The sequence below is a fragment of the Ranitomeya imitator genome, chromosome 3 (genome assembly GCF_032444005.1).
Source record: "Ranitomeya imitator isolate aRanImi1 chromosome 3, aRanImi1.pri, whole genome shotgun sequence".
Lineage (NCBI taxonomy): Eukaryota > Metazoa > Chordata > Amphibia > Anura > Dendrobatidae > Ranitomeya > Ranitomeya imitator.
Window position 1 is genome coordinate 419,672,807 of NC_091284.1, and position 22,057 is coordinate 419,694,863.

Here is a 22,057-nt window from a genome sequence, read left to right on the forward strand (position 1 = left end):
ATCAATGGAAGGCTGACCACCGATGCAAGCCTGACGGGTTTGGGTGCATTGCACCTACACCACAGGGCAAGTGGTCCCCAGTGGAAGCGACCATGCCCATCAACATCCTGGAAATTCGTGCCATCCTCCTGGCATTGAGGGCCTTCCATCACTTACTAGCAGCCTCTCGCATCAGAATACAGTCAGACAATGCCACGGCTGTGGCATATGTGAATCACCAAGGGGGGACCCGCAGTACCCAGGCGATGCGAGAAGTGTCTCGCATCCTCCACTGGGCGGAGGACACGGGGTCGGTTCTCTCGGCGGTCCACATTCCAGGTGTGGACAACTGGGAAGCAGACTTCCTCAGCCGACAAAGAATAGACTCGGGAGAGTGGTCTCTCCATCCCGAAACTTTTCGCCAGATCTGCCATCGCTGGGGGACCCCGGATGTGGACCTAAAGGTCTCCAACTTCATGGCCAGAGCACACGATCCACGGTCGCTCGGAGCAGACGCTCTGGTTCAGGACTGGACCCAGTTCCAGCTTCTGTACATTTTTTCCACCTCTCCCCCTGATATCCAGAGTGGTGAGGAAGATCAAGCAAGAGGGAGTTCCAACCATCCTAATCGCACCGGACTGGCCCAGACATACATGGTACGCCAACATCATACAACTTAAAGCAGACGCCCCCTGGCACTTCCCTGACCACCGGATCTTCTATCACAAGGCTCGTTCTACCACCAGAACTCAGGGGCCCTCAATTTGACGGCATGGCCATTGAAACCTGGGTTCTAACCCAGGCAGGGCTCTCGCCGGACATCATTAGGACCATGATCAGGGCACGGAAACCATCCTCTGCCAAGATTTATTCCCGTACCTGGAAAGCTTTCTTTACCTGGTGCGAATCTCGTGGCCAGACCCCTTTCCCTTATTCCCTCCCCAAATTACTTGGTTTTCTCCAATCAGGTCTGGAGGCCAGACTGTCCCTGGGCTCGCTTAAGAGCCAGGTGTCCGCCCTCTCAGTGCTTTTTCAAAGGCGCATTGCAACCAAGCCGCAAGTAAGGACCTTTCTTCAGGGGGTTTACCGAATGGTTCCCCCCTACAGATGACCACTAGAAACGTGGGACCTCAACCTAGTCCTGACACCATTGCAGGAATCACCCTTCCAACCCCTTAAGGAGGTCCCGCTCCGCCTTCTCTCCCAGAAGGTGGTTTTCCTGGTGGCAATCACCTCGCTACGCAGGGTGTCTGAACTGACCGCACTCTCCTGCAGACTACCATGTCCTGGTTTTTCACCAGGGCATGGTAGTTCTCCGTACAGTCCCATCCTTCCTTCCGAAGGTTGTGTCCAACTTCCACCTCAATGAGGAAATTTCACTGCCATCCCTTTGTCCGGTCCCGGTTCATAGAGTGGAGAAGGCTCTGCATACGCTTGACCTTGTCAGGGCATTGCGTATATATGTGTCTAGGACTGCGTCCTTCCGGAGGTCTGATTCTCTTTTCCTTCTTCTGGAAGGCGGCCGCAAGGGTCTGCCAGCTTCCAAAGCTACCCTTGCCAGGTGGATCAAATCCACCATACAAGAGGCCTACCGCCTTAAGAATTCTCCTCTTCCAGCCGGTATTACGGCACACTCTACACGGGCGGTAGGGGCCTCCTGGGCCATTCGGCACCAGGCTTCGGCACAACAGGTGTATAAGGCGGCCACTTGGACTAGCCTACACACGTTTACTTAACACTACAGGGTTCATACCCAGTCCTCAGCGGACGCGAGCCTGGGTAGATGTGTTCTGCAGGTGGCGGTGCCCCAAGTGTAGGGGCCTGTCTGCACAATATTCGTCCATTGCTTCCCACACAGGGACTGCTTTGGGACGTCCCATGGTCCTGTGTCCCCCAATGAGGCGACAGAGTAAATGAGATTTTTGTGTACTCACCGTAAAATCTTTCTCTTGGCCTCTAATTGGGGGACACAGCTCCTACCCTGTTGACCGTTGTTACTGTTGAGTTCTCATATTGTTTTCTTGAGCTCGTACATAGTTGCCTTCTTATAGGCATGGTTATGTTATTCATGTAACGTTCCTCCTACTGCTTTTGCACAAAACTGGAGAAGGCTGACGTCGTCCAGGGGTGTATACTGCAGAGGAGGAGCCACGGTTAATCTTTTTCAGATTATGCATAGTGTCGCCTCCTAGTGGACAGCAGCATAACGCCCATGGTCCTGTGTCCCCCAATTAGAGGCTAAGAGAGAGATTTAATGGTGAGTACACAAAAATCTCCTTTTTACCACTTTAACTGATTTAGTGGATCCCTTTATTTTTAGCATCCCCCTCTGCTGCTTTCTTATGAAACTTGTATAAATTATTCTCGTAAATAATTTTTTATTTTTTTTAGTGTCTTAATATTTTTGGATCTGTTATGTATTCATCCTTTATTCCTTATTTCATCATTTGGTGTGCGTTTCAGTCTTGCAGACTTGGTCAGCATCGAGCGATTTCCAAACAACTTACAGATGGCATCATGCGAGTTGGGTCCACTGCCGCAAAAAAGGTTTCTGATAAATCTGTTGCAGAATGGTTTTCTCAGGCAGCGACTGGTGGCAATGAAACCTTTTCCAAATTGCGATTATATGCACAAGTGTGCAAATATGAGTTAGGTATGTTCTGGTCACTTCAGATGCAGATGTAATGAGTTTCAGTTGCAGTTTTTGACCAAACCGGTTTTTTTTTTTACATCATATTGACATGTCAAAAACTTAGTGAATTATGTCCCATAAAAACAAATGGTACAAAAATATTTTAACCTTTTAAGGGACTTGGGTGATTAGTATATCATATCCCAGGATAGATGGTACATGTGTGATTATTAGGTCATTACTTGCATAAATGAAGCAGTAGTGAGTATGTGACAATCCCTTCTATAGACAGTAAATGAAGTAGTGGTCATACATTCTCATGATCTCTGGGGTTCTCAACTACCAGACCCTCAGCAATCCTAGATATGTTGTTTATAGGACAACCCGTTTTAAGGTACCTTTTCCCCCCAAAGTTAAAGAAATGTTTTTAATTCCATTTCCCACCCTTCCCTTTTTTTGTTACTTTTTTCATTTTTATAGGGCCATATCTTGCTTCCCAACCACTGGATAGTTCTTTACTCTGCCAACCGAACTTTGCATCCCCTGTTAATCAGACTGCTTCCTCTCAGCCACCTCCTACAAGCAACACTGGAAACCCCAGCACTCCTTCGTCCATGACCTCAGCTCCATCCACTAACTCCTCAGCAACTCCAAACAGTTCTCTGCCACCTACAACCACACCATGCCTTCCTCCTCCTGCAAACGGGACAAACTCTTTACCGGGAAACAAAAATACCAGCTTTCCTCCCTATGGGAGCATGAACAACTCCACTAATGCTGTCCCAGTACAGGTCAACTCTGTGCAGAACAATCAATCAGCATCGCAGCAAGCAACCCTGCAGCAAGCGACCCTGCAGCAAGCGACCCTGCAGCAAGCCACTGGGATGTCAAGCGAGCAGGCAGCAGCTGCAGCAGCATCTGAGGTTACTGAAAGGTGAGATGCATGCGTCTAAAAACATGGTCTTGAAGTACGTTATGGGTATCCTGTATTGTTGTTTGCTTGTTTACCGAAGAAATGTGTACAAATGTCACTGTTCCTATACAGAGGCTTAACGTCATGTGAAGGGAATAAATAGAAGTTAAATTATGACTTTCATGCATTTTGCATAAATTGTATAAAACACTGAACCTTTATCATCGGTTTCTCATTTAGCACCATGGATCGTGATAAGGTTGGAGTTCCAACTGATGGGGAGTCTCATGCCATCACCTATCCCCCAGCTATTGTGGTTTACATCGTTGACCCCTTTACTTATGAAAATAAAGATGAAGGGTCAAATTCCTCTAGTGTGTGGTCCTTGGGGCTTCTCCGCTGTTTCATGGAAATGTTGCATATTCTTCCACCACACCTCCGAAACACTGTCTCTGTACAGGTACTTATTTCCTTGCACTTTGTGTTCTTCAAGAATGGTATTTAGAAAATGTGACCCGTACAAGTGAACAATGACCAAACAAAACGATAACTAATATTTGATGCACAATATAATGCTAACTTCTCCCTTTTTAAGGTGCATTTAATATTTCTTTAAAAAACCCAAAAACATATCGTTAACAGGACACTCACTCACTCTACGGAAAGTATTCGGATCCCTTTGAATTTGTCACTCTGCTTCATTGCAGCTATTTGGTAAATTAAAAAAAGTTCATTTTTTTCATATTAATGTACACTCTGCACCCCATCTTGACTGAGAAAAAGCAAAAATTATAGAAATTTTTGTAAATTTATTAAAAAAATAAAAGGAAATATCACATGGTCATAAGTATTCAGACCCTTTGCTCAGACACACATATTTAAGTCACATGTGGCCATTTCCTTGTGAGCCTCCTTGAGATGGTTCTACTCCTTCATTGGAGTCCAGCAGTGTTTTATTAAACTGATAGGACTTGATTTGGAAAGGCACACACACTGTCTATATAAGGGTATGTGCACACGTAGAATGGTCCACTGCGGATTTTTCCGCAGTGGATTTGATAAATCCACAGGGCAAAAACACTGCGTTTTTCCTACGGATTTATCGCGGATTTACCGCGTTTTTTTGTGCGGATTCCACTGCGGTTTTACACCTGCGGTTTTCTATTATGGAGCAGGTGTAAAACCGCTGCGGATTCCACACAAAGAATTGACATGCTGCGAAATGTAAACCGCTGCATTTCCACGTGTTTTTTCCGCAGCATGTGCACTGCGGATTGCACTTCCCATAGGTTTACGTTGTACTGTAAACGCATGAGAAACTGCTGTGGATCCGCAGCTGTGGAAAAATAGCCTTAGGCTATGTGCACACGTAAAATGGTACCCTGCGGATTTTTCTGCTGCAGATTTGATAAATCCGCAGTAGAAAACCGCTGCGGATTTACCGCGGATTTTCTGCGTTTTTCACTGCGGTTTTAAAACTGCGGTTTTCCATAGGGACAGTTGTAAAACCGCTGCGGAATCCGCAGAAAGAAGTGACATGCTGCGGAATGTAAACTGCTGCGTTTCCGCGTGTTTTTTTTTCTGCAGAATGTGCACAGCGTTTTTTGTTTCCCATAGGTTTACATTAAACTGTAAACGCATGGGAAACTGCTGCGGATCCGCAGCAAAATCCGCATTGTGTGCACATACCTTTAGACCTCACAGCTCACAGTGTATGTCAGACCAAATGAGAATCATGAGGTCAAAGGAACTGGCCAAGAAGCTCAGACAGAATTGTGGCAAGGCACAGATCTGGTCAAGGTTACAAAATTTCTGCAGTACTCAAGGTTCCTAAGAGCACAGTGGCCTCCATAACCCTTAACCCCTTCACGACCTTTCCCCTTTTCCATTTTTGCGTTCTTGTTTTTCGCTCCCCTCCTTCCCAGAGCCATAACTTTTTTTATTTTTCTGTCAACATGGCCATGTAAGGGTGTAATTTTTGCGGGACGAGTTGTACTTTTGAACGATACCATTGGTTTTACCATGTCGTGTACTAGAAAACGGGAAAAAAATTCCTAGTGCGGTGAAATTGCAAAAAAAAGTGCAATCCCACACTTGTTTTTTGTTTGGCATTTTTGCTAGGTTCACTAAATGCTATAAGTGACCTGCCATTTTGATTCTCCAGGTCAGGGGTGTCAAACTGCATTCCTCGAGGGCCGCAAACTATGCGTGTTTTCAAGATTTCCTTAGCATTGCACAAGGTGCTGCAATCATTATGTGTGTAGGTGATTAAATTATCACCTGTGCAGTACAAGGAAATCCTGAAAACATGACCTGTTTGCAGCCCTTGAGGAATGCAGTTTGACACCCCTGCTCCAGGTCATTACGAGTTCATAGATCAAACGTAATCTAGACATGTTTGGTGTCTAATTGGTAAAAAAAAAAAAAAAAGTCAAACTTTGATTAAAAAAATAAATAAAAAAATAAGCGCAATTTTCCAATACCCATAGCATCTCCATTTTTTGTGATCTGGGGTCAGGTGAGGGCTTACTTTTTGCGTGCGAAGCTGGGGGTTTTAACGATACCATTTTGGTGCAGATACATTCTTTTGATCGCCCGTTATTACATTTTAATTCAATGTCGTGGCGACCAAAAAACCCATGATTCTGGCGTTTCAAATATTTTTCTCGCTAAGCTGATTAGCGATCAGGTTAATCCTTTTTTTTTATTTTTTTTATTGAAACGGGTGATTTTGAACGCAGCGATACCAAATGTGTAGGTTTGATTTTTTTTTTTTTTTTAAATTTTGAATGGGGTGAAAGGGGGGCGATTTAAACTTTTATATTTTGTTTTTTTTTTTCATATTTTTTTAAACTTTTTTTTTAAACTTTTGCCATGCTTCTATAGCCTTTTTGGGAGGCTAGAAGCTGGCATAGCCTGATCGGTTTTGCTACATAGCAGCGATCATCAGATCGCTCCTATGTAGCAGAATTACAGGTTTGCTATGAGCGCCGACCACAGGGTGGCGCTCACAGCAAGCCGGCATCAGCAACCATACAGGTCTCAAGGAGACCTCTGGTTACTATGCCGACACATCGCTGACCCCCCAGATCATGTGACGGGGGTCGGCGATGCGCTCATTCAGCATTTGACAGCGGCATTTAACTAGTTAATAGCGGCAGGTGAATCGCAATTTCACCCGCCGCTATTGCGGGCACATGTCAGCTGTTCAAAACAGCGGGCACATGTCAGCTGTTCAAAACAGCTGACATGTCCCGGCTTTGAGGTGGGTTCAGCGCTGGAGCCCACATCAAAGCAGGGGATCCGACCTCCGCAGTAATAGTACGGCGGAGGTCAGTAAGGGGTTAAATGGATGAAGTTTGGGACCACCAGAAGTCTTCCTAGACCTGGCTGTCCAGCGAAACTGAGCATTCGTGGGAGAAGACCCTTGGTGAGAGAGGTAAAGAAGAACCCAAAAATCACTGTGGCTGAGCTCCAGAGATGCAGTAGGGAGATGGGAGAAAGTTCTACAAAGTCAACAATCACTGCAGCCCTCCACCAGTTGGGACTTTATGGCAGAGTGGCCCAACAGAAGCCTCTCCTCAGTGAAAGACATATGAAAGCCCGCATAGTTTCCTAAAAAAAAAAAAAAAAAAAACACATGAAGGACTCCCAGACTATGAGAAATAAGATTCTCTGGTCTGAGACAAAGATACACCTTTTTAGTGATAATTCTAAGTGGTATGTGTTGAGAAAACCAGTCACTGCTCATCAACTGCCCAATACAATCCCAACAGTGAAACGTGGTGGCAGCATCATGCTATGGGGTTGTTTTTCAGCTGCAAGGACAGGATTACTGGTTGCCAATGAAGGAAACATGAATGCGGCCAAGTACAGAGATAACCTGGATGAAAACCTCTTCCAGAGTGCTCTGGACCTCCGACTTGGCCGAAGGTTCACCGTACAACAAGACAATGACCCTAAGCACACAGCTAAAATAACAAAGGCGTTGCTTCAGAACAACTCTGACCAGTCTTGACTGGCCCAGCCAGAGCCCTGACATAAAACAGATTGAGCATTTCTGGAGAGACCTGAAAAAGGCTGTCCACCAACGTTCACCATCCAACCTGATGGCACTGGAGAGGATCTGCAAGGAAGAATGGCGGATGATCCCCAAATCCAGGTGTGAAAAACTTGTTGCATCATTCCCAAGAAGACTCATGGCTGCACTAGCTCAAAAGGGTGGTTCTACTCAATACTGAGCAAAGGGTGTGAATACTTATGACCATGTGATATTTCAGTTTCTTTCTTAATAAATTTGCAAAAAATGTAATATTTTTTTGTCTTCAGTCAAGATGGGGTGCAGTGTACACTAATGAGAAAAAAATGAACTTTTTTGAAATTACCAAATGGCTGCAATGAAGCAAAGAGTGAAAAATTTAAAGGGGTCAGCGCTCATAGCAAGTGAGCAATTCTGCTACATACAGGTGATCTGATCATCGCCTGTACATAGCCGAGCTGATCGGGTTATGGTAGCTTCTTGTCTCAAATGGAGATTATTGAAGCATGCCAAAATAAAAAAAAAATACAAAAAATTAAAAAAAATAAAATAAAAATAAAAGTTCAAATCACCCCCCTTTCGCCCCATTCAAAATAAAACAATAAAAAAAATCAAACATACACATATTTGGTATCAACGTGTTCAGAATTGCCAATTAGTATATATAAAAAAAAAAAAAGAATTAACCAGATCGCTAAATGGCGTAATGAGAAAGTCAAAATGCAAAAATTTTTGGTCACCGCAAAATTGCATTAAAATGCAATAACAAGCGATCAAAAGATCGTATCTGCACAAAAATGGTATAATCAAAAATGTCAGCTCACAGTAAGCTCTCACCCGGCTCCAAATCCTACAAAATGGAAACTTTTTTTTTTTTTTTTAAACAAACTTTGGATTTTTTTTCACCACTTAAATAAAAAAGAGCCTATACATGTTTGGGTGTCTATGAACTCGTAATTACCTGGAAAATCATAATGACAAGTCAGTTTTAGCATTTGGTGAAAATGGTTAAAAAAAAGAAAATAAACTGTGGAATTGCACTTTTGTTTGAAATTTCACCGCCCTTGGATTTTCTCCATCGCCACATTGGGGGACACCGGACCGTGGGTGTATGCTGCTGCCACTAGGAGGCTGACACTAAGTAAATACAAAAAGGGTTAGCTCCTCCTCTGCAGTATACACTGCCCACTGGCTCCGGATAATACCAGTTCTTGCTTAGTGTCCGTAGGAGGCACGCTGCGTCTGTTTTTCTCCAGACATTCTTATTTTTATTTTTTATTTTATTTTTAACTTTGCGCAAGAGGATGATGGGGTGACGGACCCTTTTACGGGGGCTGATCTCCCCCAAAACATCAACAGGCGAGCACGGCGAGTTAACTCCCCGTTCCCTCTCTTGCGATGTGGAATGTATGGCCGAGAACTAGCCCTGTGAAATCCTAGGGGAGCGAACCCTTAGGATACACAGAGGCCACCTTCCATAGGCACAGTCCAGCCGCCCTCACTCTGCACCACCACTGAAGAACAGCGGTGCTGCATGGAGTTCCCCAGTCCCTCTCCACCTCCTCATTAAGAGGGCGGCGGATCGAGGGTTACTGCATCTCCCCCCATACCTCGCCTGAAGAGGAGCATCAGCGGTGAGTCTGGCAGGGGTGTGTGTGTGTGTGGGGGGGGGGGGGTTGGGCTCCCGAGCGCACTGCGCAAGGCCCCGCCCACCGGTTTAGCGCTTCTCGCACACTGCGAGAAGCGCTCCACATACTATCGGCACCCATCTTGGATACGAGGAGCTTCAGGACGCCAGCTGCACCTCCCCGCCACAGCGCTGCGACAGGACCTGGGTAGGCGCGCTGCACACTAACACAGGTCCTCCTCCTTCTGCACACAGTGCTCCACTTTTTTAGCTGCACAAGTTCCCCACATCAGCCCTGCACGGAGGTTAACAGTACAACATGTCTCGGCCTAAATCCTCCAAAAAATCTGCAAAACATACGGTGTTCTTCACTTCTTGCACCTCCTGTCAGGCTGCGCTACCAAACGGGCATACTGCTCAGCTCTGTAATGCTTGTGACCCTAAATGCGCTCGGGAGCCCCCCCGCCGAAAACGATCCCGCGGTGACCAGTCCCCCTGAGTGGGCTTTGTCACTTTTGCAATCTATGGCTTCTTTGACTAAAGCTATCAAGTCCCTCCAGGATCCATCCAGGAGCAGGACCACTAATTCGCCTATTCAGAAAACTTCCCCTACGGCTGCAGAATCTTCATCCTGCAGGGGCCGCTCTCATTTTAAGCACAAGTGGCCATCTAGGAAGCGCGTCCGTAGCTCGTCCCCTAGGGTCTCTGGTGCCTTGGCGTCCGTTAGCTCCGCTTCCCGCTTTCCCTCCCCAGGCACCTCTTCTGACCAGGACTCTGAACCTGAGTCTGTTGGGCCTCTTGATCTGGAGTCGCCAGGTTATCAGAGCACTATGGATAGTCTAATTGAGGTCGTAAACCAGTCCCTTCAGGTTGATGAGGAACTGGCGACCTCCAGTACGGATAATTTGGTGTCCTTCAAGAGGACCAAACGTACTCATAGCGTGTTTGCCAATCACCCGGAGTTCCAGGACATAGTCCAGCGACATGACGGGGGCGTCTGGCCAAACGTTTTGCAGGCCAGAGATCTCTGGAGTCCAAATATCCTTTTTCTCCCGATCTCCACAAACAATGGTCAGAATCCCCGCCTGTGGATCCTCCTGTTTCACGTTCGTCCTCTAAAACTCTTATCCGTGCTGGATGGATCTTCTATCAACGATCCCACAGATCGCCTAGTGGACAGTCTCGCCCGTTCAGCTTTTGAGGCTTCAGGCTCGGCACTCTTTCCCTCCTTCGCTGCTACCTGGGTAGCCAAAGCCATGACTTGTTGGGCAGACTTTCTGCATAAGGCCTTACAGAACAGTGATCTTCCTTCTGACATAGCGGAGCTAGCAAATCAAATTTCCTTGGCTGGCGATTACTAAGTAAACGCTTCCCTGGACGCGGCGAACTGCTCTACACTTACGGCTTCTAACGCTGTGGCGATTAGGAGAGCGCTATGCTTGAGGAACTGGCGCGCGGACTCCGTATCTAAAAAGTCCCTCACGTCCCTGCCATATCTCAGTGGCCGACTATTTGGTGAAAAGCTGGACAAGCTGATTTCAAGACGCTAAAGGGGGAAAAAGTACTTCTCTTCCCCAGCAGAGATTCAGACAACCGTTCTGACGACAGCCGCTGGCTCGTTTTTGGCCCTTTCGTGGAAATTGCGCATGGCATTCCTCGGCCAGTTCCCCTGGTTTGGGGTGCCGCGCCAGCAGAGACAAAAGCCCGCAGTCCCCGTACAGGCCCAACCATTCCTGGAGGGGCCGCACCACGCAGTCTAGGTCCAGGGTACAAAATCGATCTCCCCCTCCAACCCGGTTTTTCGCTTCCGCCCTCCCGAAGCGGGAACGCGTGCTCGGGCTTTTTACCAGGCCATCGAGTCGCTCCACCAAGACTGAGTTATTGTCCCTGTCCCAGAGGACTAAAGGTTCCGCGGTTTTTATTCAAATCTGTTTTATGGTCCGCAAAAAGGATGGAACAGTCAGGCCCATCCTGGACCTAAAGCTCTTAAACAGATTTGTCAAAGTCCGTCATTTCGGGATGGAATCCCTCCGTTCCGTCATTGCCTCGATGGAACAAGGCGAATTCTTAGCATCCATCGACTTCCGGGATACGTACCTCCACATCCCAATCTTCCCACCTCACCAAAGGTTTCTTCGCTTCACCATCAGAGGAACATTTTTAGTTCACGACCTTGCCTTTCGGCCTCGCCACCGCCCCCAGAGTTTTCACAAAGGTCATGGTGGCGGTCATGGCCATTCTGCATTCTCGGGGTCTAGTCGTACTTCCTACCTAGATGACTTACTGGTCAAAGGCCCATCTTTCCAAGCCTGTGAGGAGGGCATCCGCATTTCCTTAGAAACTCTTTCTCGGCTGGGCTGGTTGATCAATTTAAAAAAGTCATCTCCTGTTCCGGCTCAATGGAACTCCTTCCTGGGCATGACCATGTACACCTCCCTAGGGTTGGTGCTTCTTCCTCGGGACAAGGTCCTGGCTCTTCAACAGGGGGTCTGGAATCTTCTCCAGCCGTCCCCCTGTTCCATCCGTTTCAGCATGAGGATTCTTGGGAAGATGGTGGCCGCAATGGAGGCGATTCCATTTGCGCAACTACACCTCTGTCTCCTCCAGCACGCTCTGCTGGACGCATGGGACGGGAGTCCATTTTCTCTCAACCGACTATGTCCTCTCTCTCCTCGGGTCAAGCAGACACTCCAATGGTGGATGCTCCAAACCTCTCTTCTTCAAGGGAGGTCCTTCCTCCCAGTCCATTGGCTGGTAGTCACTACCGATGCCAGCCTCCTCGGCTGGGGAGCGGTCTTTCGCCATCACACTGCACAGGGAACCTGGACTCCTCACGAGTCTTGCCTTCCAATCAATATCCTGGAGATACGTGCAATTTGGCTGTCCCTAAAGCGGTTCCATTATCTCCTAGCTTGCCGCCCCATCTGTATCCTGTCGGACAATGCCACGGCTGTGGCTTATATAAATCATCGGGGGCACCCGTAGCAGAGCTGCAATGCGCGAGGTAGAGCATATCTTTCGCTGGGCCGAAAACAACCACTCGGTCATATCAGCCGTTCACATTCCAGGAGTGCAGAATTGGGCCGTGGACTTCCTCAGTCGGCAAGGTCTTGCCTCAGGAGAGTGGTCTCTCCATCAGGACATATTCCAACAAATCTAACTTCGTTGGGGTACTCCAGACATAGACTTGATGGGTTCTTGGTTCAATGCCAAGGTACCTCAATTTGTGGCACGGTCTCGGGACCCAGAGCAATCCGGGCGGATACTCTGGTCCTTCCTTGGAGTCAGTTTTGCCTCCCTTACCGGTTCCCCCCCCCCCCCTCCCCTGCCCCTGCTTCCCAGAGTCATCAACAAGATCAGGGTGGAGGGTGTCCCCTTTATTCTCATCGCCCCGGATTGGCCTCGCCAAGCGTGGTATGCAGAGCTGGTTCAACTCATCGCAGACGTTCCTTGGCACCTGCCAGATCGTCCGGATCTACTTTCTCAGGGCCCGATCTACCACCAGAACTCAGGGGCCCTGCGTTTAACGGCTTGGCCGTTGAATCCTGGGTTCTGACTCAAGCAGGTTTTTCCCGTGAGGTAGTTTCCACTTTGATCAATGCCCGAAAGCCGGTGTCATTGCGCATCTGTCATCGGACCTGGAAGATCTTCTTTGAATGGTGCAGAAGCAGAGGTCGCCCTCTGTTGGTTTTCAACATCCCTACCATCCTGGATTTCCTCCAATCCAGTCTGGACTTGGGCTTTCGCGGAGTTCCCTTTAAAGGGTAGGTCTCGGCCTTGTCAGTCCTTTTTGAACGAAAAAATTGCTTCCAAACCCCAGGTCAGAACGTTCTTTCAGGGAGTCTCTCACGTGGTGCCCCCCTACAAAGCACCTCTAGAGGCTTGGAACCATAACTTGGTTCTAGGTGTCCTGCAGGAATCTCCCCTCGAGCCGTTGCAGGACATCTCTACCTCTCCTTTCATGGAAGGTGGCTTTTCTCGTCGCTATTACCTCGATCAGACGAATCTCGGAATTGGCTGCCCTTTCCTGTCGGACGCCGTTCCTTAAATTCCACCGAGACAAGTTGGTTCTCAGACTGTCCCCTACCTTCCTTCCAAAGGTGGTGTCTTCCTTCCACCTCAACGAGGATATCGTACTTACGTCATTTTGTCCTCCCAACACACCGCGTGGAGAAGGCTATTCACTCCCTGGATCTTGAGAGCTCTCAGGAAGTACGTGTCTAGGACGGCACCTTTTTGACAGACGGCAGCTCTGTTCATGCTCCCGGCGGGACACTGGAAGGGACTGGCCGCTTCTAAGTCTACAGTCGCCAGATGGATTCGGTCGACTATTCAAGACGCTTCCTGCGTCAGAGGCAAGCCTATCCCTGTGGGCCTCAGGGCACACTCCACTCGGTCGGTGGGTGCTTCCTGGGCCACTTGGAATCAAGCGTCTGCAGAGCAAGTTTGCAAAGCTGCGACCTGGTCTAGCCTGCACACCTTCTCAAAGCATTACAATGTCCATACTCAGGCATCTTCAGATGCAAGCCTGAGTAGGCGTATTCTGCAGGCAGCGGTAGCGCACCTGTAGACAGCAGGTGCCATAAGTTTACACTGTTGGGTTATTTCCCGCCCAGGGACTGCTTTTGGACGTCCCACGGTCCTGTGTCCCCCAATGTGACGATGGAGAAATAGGGATTTTTGAGTACTCACCGTAAAATCCTTTTCTCCGAGCCACCCATTGGGGGACACAGCACCCACCCCTGTTTTGGCTTGTTGCCTGTGATGAGTGTGTTAGTCTGACATGTTGTTCCTACAGTTAAGTTTTGCTAATCTACTGCTTTGCTACCGAACTGGTATTATCCAGAGCCAGTGGGCAGTGTATACTGCAGAGGAGGAGCTAACCCTTTTTGTATTTACTTAGTTTCATCCTCCTAGTGGCAGCAGCATACACCGTCCTGTGTCCCCCAATGAGTGGCTCGGAGAAAAGGATTTTACGGTGAGTACGCAAAAATCCCTGTTTTTTCCTGTTTTCCTTTACACGACATGGTAAAAGCAATGATGGTGTTCAAAAGTACAACTCGTACTGCAAAAAACAAGCCCTCACATGGCCATATTGACGGAAAATTAAAAAAGTTACGGCTCTGGGAAGAAGGGGAGCAAAAAAAGCGAAACGAAAAAGGGCTTCATCATGAAGTGGTTAAAATTTAGTTTTTGTAAGAACATATTACAACTATTGGAAGGGGCCCTTAACATTTGATTTCTCTTCCCTAGATTGTCCCATGCCAGTATCTTCTTCAACCAGTGAGACATGAGGACCGGCAGATTTACACCCAGCATTTGAAGTCCTTGGCTTTCTCTGTGTTTACCCAGTGCAGAAGACCACTTCCATGCTCCACAAATGTGAAAACTTTAACTGGATTTGGCCCTGGTCTGGCCATTGAAAATTCTTTGAAAAGTCCAGAAGTACGTTTTACTTCCGTTAGTTTTCATGAAAGAAAGTTGCCAAGTTATACATCATGACAACTAGAGACAGGCAATGTAGCCCAAATAACCCTGGTGATCCCTATATTTTTACAATTCGCTTGTCAGCAATGAACTTTATATAGTATCTTTTATGGGTTATAAGCTTATTTTATTTATGGAAATTTCGTTATTTCATAAGTCGCCAAATTAATGCATTTTTTTTTTTGCAGAGGCCGGAATGTATTAAACTTTACACACCACCGTTTATTTTGGCTCCAGTAAAAGACAAGCAGACAGAACTTGGTGAAACATTTGGAGAAGCTGGACAAAAATACAATGTTCTCTTCCTTGGTTACTGCTTATCTCACGATCAAAAATGGCTCCTAGCTTCTTGTACAGATCTCTACGGAGAGCTCTTGGAAACCTGCATCATCAACATTGATGTGCCAAACAGGTTAGGGAAATCGTATATTGTAGACTATATTATAACCTACGTGTGTGTATAAGTGTATCTTGCTAGAGGAAATGTTTAAGTTGTTTGGCTTTAAATCACAGAGCTCGGCGGAAAAAAGGTTCTGCTCGCCGCAGTGGTCTCCAGAAGCTATGGGAATGGTGCCAAGGACTTGTACAGATGAGCTCCTTACCATGGAGAGTGGTCATTGGCCGTCTGGGAAGAATAGGGCACGGAGAGCTTAAAGGCAAGTGCAGAAGCGTTCATATACCTAAGCTAAATATATTTATCATTGTACACAAATTGCTAGTGTTACCTTAACCCCTTCAAGACCCAGCCTGTTTTCACCTTTCTGACCCGGCCAATTTTTACAATTCTGACCACTGTCCCTTTATGGGGTAATAACTCTGGAACGCTTCAACGGATCCCACTGATTCTGAGATTTTCTCGTGACATAATGTAATTTATAATAGCAGTAAAATTTCCTCCAATTTTAATTTTTATGCCCTTAAATCAGAGAGTTATATCGCACAAATTAGTTAATAAATTACATTTCCCACATGTCTACTTTACATCAGCACAATTTTGGAACCAATTTATTTATTTTTGTTAGGAAGTTATAAGGGTTATAAGTTGTCCAGCGATTTCTCACCAAATTTTACATAACCATTTTTTTCTAGGGACCACATCATATTTGAAGTCATTTTGAGGGGTCTATATGATAGAAAATAAACAAAAGTGACACCATTCTAAAAACTGCACCCCTCAAGGTGCACAGAACCACATTCAAGAAGTTTATTAACCCTACAGGTGCTACACAGGAATTTTTGGAATGTTTAAAAAAAAAAAAAAATGAAGAACTTTTTTTCACACAAAATTTACTTCAGATCCATTTTGTTTTATTTTACCAAGCGTAACATGAGAAATTGGACCCCAAAAGTTGTTGTACAATTTATCCTGAGTACGCTGATACCCCATATGTGGGGGTAAACCACTGTTTGGGCGCATGGCAGAGCTCGGAATGGAAGGAACGCCGTTTGACTTTTTCAATGCAAAATTGGCTGGCATTGAGATTATTATTATTATTATTTATTATTATAGCGCCATTTATTCCATGGCGCTTTACATGTGAGGAGGGGTATACATAATAAACAAGTACAATAATCTTGAACAATACAAGTCACAACTGGTACAGGAGGAGAGAGGACCCTGCCCGCGAGGGCTCACAATCTACAAGGGATGGGTGAGAATACAGTAGGTAGGGTAGAGCTGGCCGTGCAGCGGTTTGGTCGATCGGCGGTTACTGCAGGTTGTAGGCTTGTCGGAAGAGATGGGTCTTCAGGTTCTTTTTGAAGGTTTCGATGGTAGGCGAGAGTCTGATATGTTGTGGTAGAGAATTCCAGAGTAGGGGGGATGCACGAGAGAAATCTTGTATGCGATTGTGGGAAGAGGAGATAATAGGGGAGTAGAGATTGGACGCCATGTCACGTTTGCAGACCCCCTGATGTGCCTAAACAGTGGAAACCCCCTAATTCTAACTCTGTCCCAACCCTAACCACACCCCTAACCCGAATACTCCCGTAACCCTAATCCCAACCTGAACCACAACCCTAACCCCAACACACCCCTACCGTTCCGCATTTGGTAAAATTGATAAAGCAGTTTTATTCTTTTTGTCAGTACGATTACAGCGATACCTCATTTATATAATTTTTTTATGTTTTGGCGCTTTTATACAATAAAAACTTTTATAGAAAAAATAATTATTTTTGTATCGCTTTATTCTGAGAGCTATAACTTTATTTTTTTGCTGATGATGCTGTATGATGGCTCGTTTTTTGCGAGACAAGATGACGGTACCATGTTTGTTTATATTTGTCTTAATCGTGTGTTATTCCACATTTTGTTCGGCGGTATGATGATAAAGCATTGTTTTTTTGCTTTGTTTTTTTTTTTAATGGTGGTCACTATAGGGGTTAACTAGTGGGACAGTTTTATAGGTTGGGTCGTTACGGACGCGGCGATACCAAATGTGTACTTTTATTGTTTTTTTATTATTATTTACATAAATGGATTTATTGGTAAAATATTTATTTTATTTATTTATTACATTGTCCCAGGTTGGGACATCACTATACAAGGTCAGATCGCTGATCTGACACTTTGCATAGCACTGTGTCAGATCATCAATCTGACCGACAGTGTAGGAGGCTTGCCGGCGCCTGCTGCGCTCGCAAGCCACCTCACTCCAGGACTCGGAAGGACCCCTGTGGCCATCTTGGAGCCGGGAAGGGGGGGGGGGGGGGAGGGGTTTCTCCATGGAGACCACAGGAACAACACGATGATCGTGTTGTTCCGGTGGGAGAGCGCAGGGAGCCCCAACCTATCGTGGGCTTTTACAGCTGACACGCGCACGCGATCACGCTCAGCGTGAGGCTGCAGTAATAGTGCCGCCGTATTAGTACTGCGCTGGTCAGAAATGCACCTCCCACAGTACTAGTTTCACACTTGTGAAACAGATCGTTCTCGCATCAGAAGACCCATATCTATTGCCAAAAATGAAGCAATTAGTCCAGGTTGGGAGATCCAGCAGTAGGGCTTATGATGCCAGAACAGTCTATTTCATGAATGTGTGAAACCGGCCTTTAACAGATTTGTGCTGTTAGGCATTAACATGTATGTACCGTAATTGTGTCAGGATGGAAACATCCACAAATGTAAATCATAGTTACTTTTATGTGTCATGCAATTGTATTATTCCAATTTTTACAGATTGGAGTGGTCTACTGAGTAGACGCAATTTGCAGTCGCTGAGTAAGAGATTGAAGGATACGTGTCGAATGTGTGGCATATCGGCAGCGGATTCTCCCAGCATTCTTAGTGCTTGTTTGGTAGCCATGGAGCCACAGGGTTCATTTGTCATCATGCCAGGTATGTATCAAATAAAAACTCACACTGTTCATGTTATGTGATTTTAGTCATGTTGGATACAGATCTTTGTGTGTCGCCAGATTCCCCACTCACCTGTTTCCCTGTAATGAAGGTGATGGGTCCATATCAAAATATATAGTGCATTTTCATGATTAATGGAAACTGGTCGTGCGGCCCATGGGAAGCAATAAGCTGCTTCTCTCCGCCTATGCTGGGAATTGTAAGCTCTAAACAAAACATTTGAGTTCCAAACCCTAAAATATGTTGGAACTGTTGTGTTGGTAAAAGGGTAGAACTTTACAATCAGGCATCAGGCTTACAGCGCATTCAGACGAGTGTTACATGGATGTGCGCACTCCACACCACACGAGAGCACCCATACTCATTATAGCCAGTGCACATGGCCAATATTCCACACAAACCAATGGTCTACATTGGAAACAAATCAGTCTGCAATATTCTGCTCTGATTTACAGACTGGACTAGAGGCTATGAGTAGCAGGCAGGCCCTGCACATGGAGCCAGTCACGTCCTGAATGTTTGCATGGCTGTCTGAACCTCGCACAATTATGAAGATGGATAGGAAAGTCTCTTGGTATTCCCTTCATCTTGCTAAGAACTGAGCTGCAGTGCATGAGAACGGCCACTACACTAATGTGGAGCTGTGACGTTTTGGCTCTATACATCATGCACTTTGGTCAGTTGGAGGACCTGCTAACAGCTCCTTTGTGGGGGGATCAAACACTAAAGATAAGTCAAGAATACAGTAGTCCTGAACTCCCTTTTAAAGATGTTTTCTCACAAGACCTTCATCACGATTTACTATTCTTTCTCACTGTGTTTGAATTGAATGGAGCGGCATGGTTGCACATGATTGCTGCTGCCCCATCCAATGCTTTATGGCCATCAGATGGTTTCAATCACTCACTCTCCGACATGCCTGACTACACTGCTCTGTTCAACCCAAACACAATGTAGAAAATTGGGAAATTTGGACTCCTATCTGTATAAGACATTGGTCACCGTATCCTGTGGGGCTGATAATATTCCTTTTTATGACACTCAGTGGATAGGTTTTAACCAAAGCCAGCTTTTAAGATCTGGCCGTGTTAACATAATGTATAGCAAAAAATATACATGTGCATTGAGTATTTCACATACATATTTTCACACAGTATTTGCAACATACTATGAAGTGTGGCCTGCAGTAGGTCTGTGTATGGTTCTGTTCACACTAGAGCTAATGCGGTCTTTAATCATTAAAGGTTCTCTGTCAGCGCAGAATGACAGATGAAACCAAGTACAAGCGCTCGGGGCTTTACGGAGGGCCAGTAATTTATATACACCTTCCCACCTGCTTGGTTTCCGTCTTTCTCCAAGCTCTGGCTTCATAGAGCTAGGAAATGGTGGAGATGGAATGGTGGAAAACAAGCATATGAGAAGGTGTATATAAATGATTGGCCCCCGCTGTGATGCACCGCGCGTCTGGACTTGGTTTGAATAGTTATTCTGTGCTGAGAGTCCCTTTTAAATAACTGATGAAGCTTGTTTGTAATCACTTTTTTACTTTGTACGTAGTATTTAGTACATGTATATTCTTATTTTTCAGATTCTGTATCAACTGGTTCTGTCTTTGGACGTAGCACTACACTAACCATGCAAACTTCACAACTAAATACACCGCAGGACACCTCCTGCACTCATATCCTGGTTTTCCCTACATCCGCGCTTGTGCAAGTGGCAACTGTAAATAACACCAATGAGAATATTTTCAGTACAAATAACGGTGAGTATTTGGCTTCTTTGCCCCTTTTAAATATGCATCATCCTCCACAGTGTGGCGCGTACTTTCACTTGTGGGCTGTAGTAAGTTAACGCCACTTTCGTGGTGTAAATTGTGATGAATTTGATGGTCAAGTGTAGCCACATCCTGTTCCACCCATATTTGTGTACCTGGCCTGTGAACATCAAATGTTGCAATATTTTTGTTCTCTTTTCTTTGTCTGGTAAAAAAAAAAAAAATACTGTGACTTAAGGTGTTTTATGCCACAATTCTGGCATAATCATCTCTATGAATCGCCCCCCCCCCCCAGTCTTTCTGTACCTGGATTTTACAAAGCTCTGAAATTTTCTTACCTCCTGTTTGTCTTGTATTGTGACCAAGGCTCATTTTTGTTTTTATCCCCCTATCATTCCCTACTACAGATGGATCAGATGGCATGGGAATTTTTGATGTGCTTGATACACCCGAAGACTTGGATCCAGATCTTATAAACATTTTTCCTGCATCTCCCAGTGGATCCCCAGGCCATTCTCCTGGATCTCATTACCCCCATGGAGGTGATGTTGGCAAGGTGAATAATCATTTGCATTGTTGTAATAAATATTTTGTGTTAATTCTAAAACGGACAATATTAATTTTTCCTATTACCAGTTAGTAATTAGTATATCAGCATAATATTGATTACACCAACCAGACAACTAATTCTGAACAGCAAAAAACTTCCTATCATCTGGCTATTAAAGAGCCTGTCAAGGAGCTGTGATAATGGTGGTAAGGATGAAGGCACTATATACATCACTGTAGAACATAACGTTGCTCCTCTGTAATGTCACACGTCATGCTATGACACCGCTAGGTCATTTTTGGTAACTCCTTTAGCAACAATTTTCACTATCTTCATGTATAATTTCTATATATATTTTTTTTTTTAGGGTCAGGGAACTGATCGACTACTGTCTACAGAATCTCATGATGAAGTGACCAACATTTTACAACAACCCTTGGCGCTAGGTTACTTTGTTTCAACTGCCAAAGCTGGTCCATTGCCTGACTGGTTTTGGTCAGCATGTCCTCAAGCACAAAATCAGTGCCCACTGTTTCTTAAGGTAAATGACTGTCAAATTGGTGATATTGTACATATCCATGAAGGAAGTTGTTGAGGATTTGGACAAAAGTCTGCAGTCACGCAGACTGCTGAATCGTGACAGTGTGCACTGTGCAAGCAGTCATGATTCCCTTCCATTCCCAGTGTGAGCAGGCGGCCATGTGATCACATGTAAGCGATCTGTGTACGTGCGGTCATGTGCCGATTAGACTGGTTTGGCTTCTCTCAGTAAAAGTGAATGCAAGTATGCAAATCGCATAGATGCAGGCTCATGATTGCTTACTGGAATCATGATGGTTTGCCCACCGCATGCTGGCCCGATTCTGCAGTCACTTAGTGACTGTAGAGTTTGTTCCCAAGCCTGCACAACTCCTTGACATATGTATATATATTGTATGTGTAATATATCTATCCTTCCTGACTAAAATGACTGTAAATGTTGGAATGTGAAATCCGTAAATTTCCAGTTAACGTAACTTTGCTTCTTTCAATATTCTAAAATTCTGAGCAGCTCCTGTACTCGTATGGAGATGCCTCAAATTATCACTGTCTGCGATGTCACATTTTACTTCTTTGCTCTTGAATAAGTTTTTTTCTTTCTCCTTCGGTCTTTTTAGCATTTCTTTCTTCTTCTTTTGCATACACTTCTATTTTTGGCTCATAAAATTGAACATGTCATTGCAGTCTGAGCCTCAAAAGTATTGCTTGACATATGCCCCAAACCATGCCATTATATAGACTTACATTGAATATAGATTCATACGCCAAAGAAATGGATGCATGCCTCTTTCTCAACACCTGCTTGGAAAGTCTTGCTGTTTTTGTTTTGCGTATTCTGCTTAATATTTCTAGAATTCAACCTTTTCTTTCTTTTGACTCTGCAAAAACACTTACGGTTTCTCTTATTCATTCTCGTCTGGACTATTGTAACTCTCTACTAATCGGCCTCCCTCTTGCCAAACTCTCCCCGCTCCAATCTGTCCTGAATGCCGCAGCCAGGATCATATTTCTCACCAATCGTTACACCGATGCCTCTACCTTGTGCCAGTCATTACACTGGTTACCCTTCCACTCCGGAATCCAGTACAAACTTATCACTGTCACCCACAAAACAGTCCATGGCTCAGCACCACCCCACATCTCCTCCCTGGT

The 22,057-nt window shown here is 45.5% G+C and overlaps 1 protein-coding gene across 2 annotated transcripts in view; it reads left to right on the top strand.

Moving 5' to 3' along the window:
• MED13 (mediator complex subunit 13) overlaps window positions 1–22,057 on the top strand; it is a 154,180-nt gene that overhangs the window by 115,423 nt on the left and 16,700 nt on the right. For both annotated transcript variants that reach the window (XM_069757207.1, XM_069757208.1), the window contains exons 19-28: window positions 2,443–2,632; window positions 3,092–3,545; window positions 3,765–3,984; window positions 14,444–14,635; window positions 14,866–15,089; window positions 15,191–15,333; window positions 17,859–18,017; window positions 19,627–19,803; window positions 20,223–20,371; window positions 20,733–20,906. In XM_069757207.1, coding sequence (XP_069613308.1) covers window positions 2,443–2,632; window positions 3,092–3,545; window positions 3,765–3,984; window positions 14,444–14,635; window positions 14,866–15,089; window positions 15,191–15,333; window positions 17,859–18,017; window positions 19,627–19,803; window positions 20,223–20,371; window positions 20,733–20,906 — 2,082 coding nt within the window. The remainder of the gene's footprint in view (window positions 1–2,442; window positions 2,633–3,091; window positions 3,546–3,764; window positions 3,985–14,443; window positions 14,636–14,865; window positions 15,090–15,190; window positions 15,334–17,858; window positions 18,018–19,626; window positions 19,804–20,222; window positions 20,372–20,732; window positions 20,907–22,057) is intronic.